This window comes from Pteropus alecto, unplaced genomic scaffold (genome assembly GCF_000325575.1).
Source record: "Pteropus alecto unplaced genomic scaffold, ASM32557v1 scaffold88, whole genome shotgun sequence".
Taxonomy (NCBI): Eukaryota; Metazoa; Chordata; class Mammalia; order Chiroptera; family Pteropodidae; genus Pteropus; species Pteropus alecto.
The window spans coordinates 4,337,485-4,345,560 of NW_006494611.1; the positions used below are offsets into that span (position 1 = coordinate 4,337,485).

At 36.1% G+C, this 8,076-nt stretch overlaps 1 protein-coding gene across 5 annotated transcripts in view; it reads right to left on the reverse strand.

Annotated features, from left to right (window-relative positions):
• Positions 1–21: 21 nt before the first annotated feature.
• The window catches only part of DGKG (diacylglycerol kinase gamma), a 177,560-nt gene continuing 169,505 nt past the window's right edge, over positions 22–8,076 (reverse strand). For all 5 annotated transcript variants that reach the window (XM_025042358.1, XM_025042359.1, XM_025042362.1 and 2 more), the window contains one exon: positions 22–499. In XM_025042358.1, the coding sequence (XP_024898126.1) occupies positions 401–499 (99 nt within the window). In that variant the 3' untranslated portion in view covers positions 22–400. The remainder of the gene's footprint in view (positions 500–8,076) is intronic.

An 8,076-nucleotide genomic window follows, 5' to 3' on the forward strand; every position in this document is an offset into this window, starting at 1 on the left:
GCAAGAAACTTGTAGGCTGCTCCTTGCGAGTGTCTATGAGGAAACTTGCAGGCTGGTGGGAAGAAAGAAAGATTTCTCCTCCAGTCTCAGAAAGTCCTGCTCAAGGACTTCTGGGAATGTGGAGGTTGCTGCATGAGCCAACCATATCCTGGTGGGCCTTACGTCCATTCAAAATGTTCTGTCGGCACTGGCTCTGTTGGGGTGTGTTCGCTGTTGAAACGGAATGTATGGCAGGGTGAAGGTTTCCTCCCAAAGGGTGGCTTTATTTCCACCAGTTAGAGAAGAGAGAGTTTGTGTATTTGTGTGCATGTGTGTGTGTGTGTGTGTATGTGTGTGTGTGTGTGTGTGTGTGGCAGTTTCTTGTTTTCTCTCTTGGTTTAACTGGCATTTGACACATTGCTTAGTCTTTAGAACGACTCTTTCTCCTCAGTGAAAAGAAGCTGCTCTTCTGGGGAGGCCCCATCATCATGGGCGCTTGGTTCTTGTGAATAATTTTAATCTAAAAGCAAAGAGGCAGAAAAGAATTACTGGCATGCGAATCCCAGTAGCCTATGGGTAAGTGAGTCGCAGAGAGCAGGAAGGCCGGCTTTGGGCTGGAAGGAGCCTCATGAAAAAGGACAACTGTCCTTGAACAACTTCAGAATTGGCAACTGGACCCTGACTGGGCCTGGAGTTTGGCACTGCTGGAAGTGAGGGGCGGAAACACTGGGGAGAGACAGGTGCGAGCTTCCCACGTGGCGATCAACTCGCACCTGTCTGGTGTCCTTGCTATTCATAGACTCTCAGAATGTCACGGCCGGAGAAGACCTCAGAGGCCATCTCACTCAACCCCTTTGCAGGATAAAGGTCTAAGGTCACACAGAAAGAGGCAGAACAGCCAGAGCTCAGTTCTTCAGATTCCCAGCCTCCACCGCTCCTAGCCATTTCTGCTTGGGCAGTGCTGAGATGTCAACCAGTAACTCAAAGTTGACCTTCCGTCTGACCTCTGACCCAAGCAACATCATCTGGAGAGTTTCCAAGTGACTCTCTTATGTCTTTCCTCTTTTCTTTGTTTTCCAGGAAAGACCCGACTTTCTTTTAAAAGCTTTTTTTTTTTTTTTAAATTTTAGAGTTTATGACTATTTTCTCTTGTAAACTTTAAGTTAAATCCAAGTGAAAGACAATTGTGAATTCTCATTTTTGCCTTTCTTCTCAACCTTAGCCTCACAGCATGGCCTGAAAATGCTTAATCCCTATGTGAATGTGGCCTGGTGACACTGCCATGTTAATAATTTGCATTACCAGTTCATCAACTACATTTATCAAGTATGACATGTGTTCAGAATAGGGAAATGATGTGGGACAAAAAGCACTTAGGATCCAAAGTCCTGGGTTTGGGTCCCAGAACTCCTACCCACTTTGCCTTGAGCTTTTGAACAAATCCCTTAACCTTCTAAACCAGGGCTGGTGGAACCGTAATATGAGGATAATAACATTTGTCCTATTTTTCTCACAAAGAGAGAAATAGAATGTAACTGTTTAGTAATTGTTGTCTTACACTGGAGGAGGAGAGAGATATATGCCAAAAGAAAAAGAATCGGTGAGCCCATCCTTATGGTTTTTACCACGTTATTGGAAATGATGGTGTGACCACAGAGAACGACAAAAGAACTCTTGGAGAGACCCAGCAACAAATTTAAATTAACGTAGCATGAACCAAGTGGTGTCAAAAAGAAGTTAAGTAGGGAATGAGAGGAGTCTGAACACAATTAAGATTTGAAAAGAAGGGAAGGAAATGCGTTGCTGAAAACAGAAAAGGAAGGCACTGGGTAGAGGGACCACATGTGAACTCGTTGAGTAGGGGACAAAAGATGAGAAATGAGGTTAAGGATATAGATAGGGCAGTTGGTATAGGGATTTAAGGGGTTTAATGTGAGGTAATAGGGAACTATGATAACTTTTTAAGCTGGAGAATAACATGATGAAGAAAGAGTTTGAGGGACATTATTCAACTTCTGTTGTCAGGGTGAACTGGAGAGGGAGAGAGTCTGGCCAAAAGGGTATTACTGCAAGCCAGGTGTAAATTTATAAGGTCCCAGGGTATAGAAAGAAAAAGGTGGGACCGAAAGAGGTTGTAGAGAATTCCTTAGTGATAGAAGTTGAAACTGACTCTTCTGTGGGTTCCCACCAGCCTGGAGATCTAGAATGGGAGTCGACCTTTCTGTCTGGTGATAGTCACTGGAGGAGCGAACCAAGACTACAAGCACTACTTGGTGTTATGTGCCTTATTATGGGAATTATGTTTATTCCAGAATTTATGGAAGCGAGGCATAGTCTGAGGACTCTGATAGCACTTCTCTGTGGCATGTAATTTAGCACTCTCTGATGACAGCAATTTGTGGTACATTTCCTTGTGGTAAGCCTTCTCTCACTGCCTGAGCACATAAGCCCTCTGAGGGGAAGAACTTCGCCTTATTTACTTTGGTGTATTTCCTGAGCCAGCTCAGTCTCTGTTCAGAGCACATGCTGTAGAAGAATTGTTTGATTAGCACACCGAGAAGAGAGAGAAAATGTCCTGGCAGTGGGCATGGCTATGTTTGGGGCAGTGAGTGGCAGCTGGTGCTCTGCCTACATTTCCCGCTGATGGAGCCCATTTTTTTAGACAATAGAGGACCCTTGCTTCTCCTTTTTCTCTCTCTAGCTGTTATTTGTTTGCTTGTTAGCACCTCCAGGGCAAAGAGGAGGAAGTGAAACTTGAATCCCTCTCATTTGTTTTTTCAGCAGTTTTGACAAAGGTCTTGATGGGATAGGAGTTTGGAGATCCTAGGTAACCTGAGATTTTGATGTGTTTTGTTGATTCTAGCACTATAGATAACTGAGAGTGGTGTTTGTATGTACAAACGCCGAAGGCAAGAAGTATGAGATCATAATCTCCTTTGGAGTCAAAGAGATGTCAGTCTCTTACCCTTATACCTCCAAACGAGGAGGGGCGACTAGAGTTAAATAGGAAAGTTATCATTTTAGAAGATAGCTCAATGTGGCTAAAGCTGCCTTTTTCAACTCCTGATGGAAAGAGCATCCCACATTTCTGTAGTTAGAATCTAGCTTCTCTGATAATTGGTCAGGTCAGGCAATTAACTCAAGTCTCCATGATTTTCTTAAAAACCTTACATAACATGTACAACATCTGACAAGCACTAGGGACAGCAGCCCCATGTTCTGCATTCTCAGCTCTGTGGTAGAGAGAAGTGATGCAGTAGACTCTTGTGTGATAGCTCAAAATTCACAAAACTACTGAGGCATATAATTCTTCCTTTAAAATGGAGTAAATTTTAAAATTTCAGTAGTGCTGGGAGTTGACTGTTTTGGGGGCCATTTTCTTCAAATCAACACATTTTTTTATCACTTCAAGATAAACAATAAACTGAGGGACTTCCTCCTGAATGTTACCCTCTCAGGGTAAATAATTTGAATCATGTCCAGCAAAATGGCCAGTAACCATAAGTGTGAGCCCTTCTCCAATCATTTGGGAAGAATCCAAGTCTGCCCTAATTTTAGCTGGAGATAAATAGAAAGGCACAAACCTGCAAGGTCTCAACTAGTCTTTGTGATCTTTTAAAAAGTCAAGGAAATAGTCCTGCTTAAAGTGAGCCTTGGGGAGGACAGGGGTTTGTGCAGTCTTTCAGGTCTTAGCTATTTCTGAATTCTTTTAGATGTTAGGATGCCCTGCTTTATAAGAATGTTTCCTGCCATCAGAGGCTTTCAAATATAACTGGACAATTGGGTTTTGCTAGGGGTGGAGAAGTCTGGGATTTCTTAATAAATCTGGAAGTTTGACTAGATTATTGGTTCTCAAAATGTGGTCCCTAGACCAGCAGCATCAGCAACTTCTGGGAACTCATCAGAAATGTGAATTTTCAGGCATCTGGACCTGCTGAATAAGAAACCCAGCAATTTGTGTTTTAAAAGCTCTCCAGGTTATTCGAATGTATACTCAAGTTTGGGAATCACTGGACTAAAGAAGTAGAATTCCTTTTAACCTTGAGATCCTACTATTACCCAACTCCGGGAGAAGATTCTTAATTTTAAGGCTCAAATGATGCCGCCTAACTGTGATGGTAAAGCCTGAGAGGTCATCTTATAGTGCTGCAAGCACAAGGCAAGTTTTTAAATAACATATTTTTATATACATATATCTTATGTATAAATAAATATATGCTCATTTTTGAGAATTTAGAAAACATGGAGAAATTTAAAAAATTACCTAGAGATAACTGCCCTTAACTTTTTAATATATTTTTTCCAGTTTGTTTCTATGCTTATATGTTTTTAATAAAACCCAAATTAGCTTCCTAATCTGCTGTTTTTATTTAACATTTTGCAAGCATTTCTGATATCATTAAAAATTCATTAAATACGATTTTCAGTAGCTGAAAATTATTCCATTTGATGAATCACACATAGTTTATCTAACCTTTCCCCTAAATGTTGGGTGTTCAGGTAATTTTCATTTTTTTTTTTTGCTATTATGAATAACATAGAAATTGAGATTCTTATAATCAGTTCCTGTATTTCTGGTAACATGTATTTTACTTAGAATAAATACCGAAAAGCATATGAACAATTTTAAGGGTCAAAGTAAATGAACTGGATCAATATATATTAATATTTGTAAGGATCTTCTGGATACATGGCTCCAAACACTTCCCAGAAGAGCTGTACCCGTTTATATTCTTCCCTCTCTGTTTGAGTGTGCTGGCCTCCTCCCACCTTTGACAGCAATACATATTATCTTTAAAAGAAAAACAAATTGTGCTAATTTGGTATGTGAAACATGGCAGGGTTTTCTTAGTATTTTAATTTGAAATTCTTTTCCCCTTTTTAAGTATTATTTCATAAGTTTATTAGCCCATGGCATTTGTTCTGTGAGTTATCTGTTTACAATTGCATTGTTAGTATTTTTTCCTGTTTGTTTCTAAAAGCTCATTATACATTATGGGAATTAACTTGCTCTTTGAGAAAGCTATTGCAAACATCTTGTCCTTGGTCTTTTAAATATCTATATTGATTCTCGACTTATAGAGTCTTAAATTTGATAATAGTCAAATATGTCACTTTTTTCTTAGAAAGTCCTTGCTCGCAGTGTAATTACAGTCACCTATTTTTCCCCTCAGCTAGTAACATTTAAGTTTTTAATGAAATTGCAGTGTTTTTGTTTGTTTTTGGAGTATAGTCTGAGGTGAGAAGTTGGTATATAATGACATTTTTCCAAACAGGCAATTTCTTGAATAATATATGTTAAACACTTCATTCCCTTCAAATTAGCTTCTGGTCTTTCTTTTTTCCCTTCATTAGTTTTTATTTGTACTAGGGTTTCTTAGGGCTCTTCTCTGAACTGTGGATTCATCGGCACAATATTATTCCAACTATTGTGGCTCTATAACTTTTTTATTATCTTGTGGGAGACTCTCATATTTCTTTCATAAAATGTCTTAGCTATTCAATTGTTTTGTTAAGTTAAAAAAATTGCATTAGGATTTCGTTTGATATCCCAGTTTAGAAACATGGGATATTTCTAAATTTGAATCTTTTTTTTTTTTATATTGATTATATCTTAAGTCTTCTTCACCTTTTTTTGTATACCTCAGATTATATGATAACTTATAATTATTAATAAAACCATTACCACATTTATATTTTATTACATTTATTATATATTTTTATATTTTAATATCTTTGATCATTGTTTTTCTTTTTAAAATAAGGTTTTTAAACATTTGACATATTTAAAGAACTAGTTCTAGATTTCTCTGTTTCTTAATTATTTAGTTTCTACTTTATCTTTATTATTTTCTTCCTTCTGATTCTCCTAAGTTTGTTTTATCTTCTTCTAATTTTGGAATTAGTCATTATTTTTTTTTCCTTTTTAAGTGATGGCTATATATGAGATTTTGAATATACTTCCAAATACAGTTTGAGCTATCTTCTATAAGTTTTGAATGAAAGCCTTATAATTTTTATTATTTTTTAAATAGTCAACAATGGTGGTTTTGATCCCCTCTTGAATCTACTGTTCTTTAGAGAATTTAAACATCTCTGAGTAATTGGATTTTGATGATTTATTCACTTATTCTTCTATTATTAATTTCTAGTTTTATTATTCTGTGGTCAAATAAAATAATCTTTATAATTTCTGCTTCTGAATTTTATACAGACTTTTTTCTTTGTAAACTTGTTTATAATCTATTTTAGTAAATACTGTATGGATTTTTGAAAAAAATGAGATATTTAATTTGTTTATAGGTTATCAAGTTATTTCATCCAAGTTTTATGTCATTTTTTTTTTTTTTCTAATTGAACTCAAAGGCAGAAACAAGTATTTTAAGGCCTCTCAATACCTTTCTTTCTGTCAACTTTTTCTTATATATTTTTTATCAGGATATATATTGATAATGTTTTTCACATTATATGTTTTGATTCTGTTATTAGATACCTAAACTTTTGACCATTACATCTCATAATTGAGTATATTTTCTATAAAATAAGATGTGACCTTCTTTATTTCACTTTATGTTTTTGGCATGTTGGAAAGTTAGTTTGGCTATAATTAATGAAATTAACAATATTATTTCTTACTTTTAATTTCTTTATGTTTGGTAAAGGATAAGACAAATAGATACATGTGTCTTTTGTTTTGGGTATATCTCTTCTAAGAAATATATCATTGGATTTAAATTTTTAACTCAATATGAGAATACTGTTCTTTAGTACGGGACTTTAACATATGTTTTTTGGTCATTATTGATCTATTTAGTCTTAACTTCTTTCATTGTACTTTAAAAATTGTTAAATGTTTGCTTATTATTTACTTTCTGTTTTTGCTACATTGATAGGATTCATAAATTTTATTCTCCCACATTTGAAATGTGTGTCTTGTTTTTAGTTTCACTGAGTGATTATCTAGGTATTAAAATTCTTCTGATTCATATTTTTAAATTATCAAAAGAGAGAGACAATGAAAGTTAAGCATATTTTTACTATTCCTTCAACAATGTCTCCTAAATGCTTTTAGCCTTGGTTAATAGAACTTTAGGGCTGGGGTCCAGGTTACTAATGTTTACATTATACATCTTCTCTTTCAGAGAATGATTTTGCCATTTGTGTTTATTTGTATAACTGTATTTAACAGTTTTTAAAAACTTCATTTTAATTTAACTGGTTTCAATTTTTACCAAAAGTTTTTTGTGCTGTGATGTCTCATCATTAATCCTTTAATTGTGAACTACTGCTTAGTTGGTGTGTGCCTTCAGGAAAATATTTCAATAAGGTTACTTTTGTTTTAATTCTTTCAAGTTTAAGAATAACTTCCTGTTACCTTCTGTTATGGACTGAATTGTGTATCCTCCCGCACCCCTAAAACCATATGTTGAAGTCCTAACTACCAATGTGACTGTTTTGGAGCTAGGGTCTTTAAGGAGGTAATTAAGGTTAAATGAGGTCATAAGGGTGGGACTCTAATCCAACAGAACCGGTGTCCTTATAAGAAGAGGAAGACACCAGGAATGCACACGCACAGAGAAAAGGCCATGAGAAAACACAATGGGAAGGTGGCTATCTGCAAAATAAGAAGAAAGGCCTCACAAGAAAGCAATCCTGTCAGCACCTTGGTCTTGAACTTCCAGCCTCAAGAACTATGAGAAAATAAATTTCTGTTATTTAAGACACTCAGTCTGTGGTATTTTATTATGGCAGCCTGAGCAGACTAATATACTTTTACACATGGATTTCCATGGACTGCCTCCCATAAAATCATTGGGTCACAAATTTTTTCATAATGGGTTGTAATCTCTGAAGAGTGGCATGGAGAGTGGTAGGGGTGGGCATAAGAGGACTATTTGGCCTTTTCAAAAAACCAGTGCTTAGATTTAGGGGAATGGCAATCCAGTTTTCAGTTTTCACTGAACCAGGTGGGAGAAGGTTTCACTTCTTCCAGGTTTTTTTGTTGTTGTTGTTTTTTTTTTTTTTTAAAACTTTTTTTCTTTCAAAGAACATCAGTGACCCTGGTCTGAATTGACTAGGATCTACTATAACTTCCCA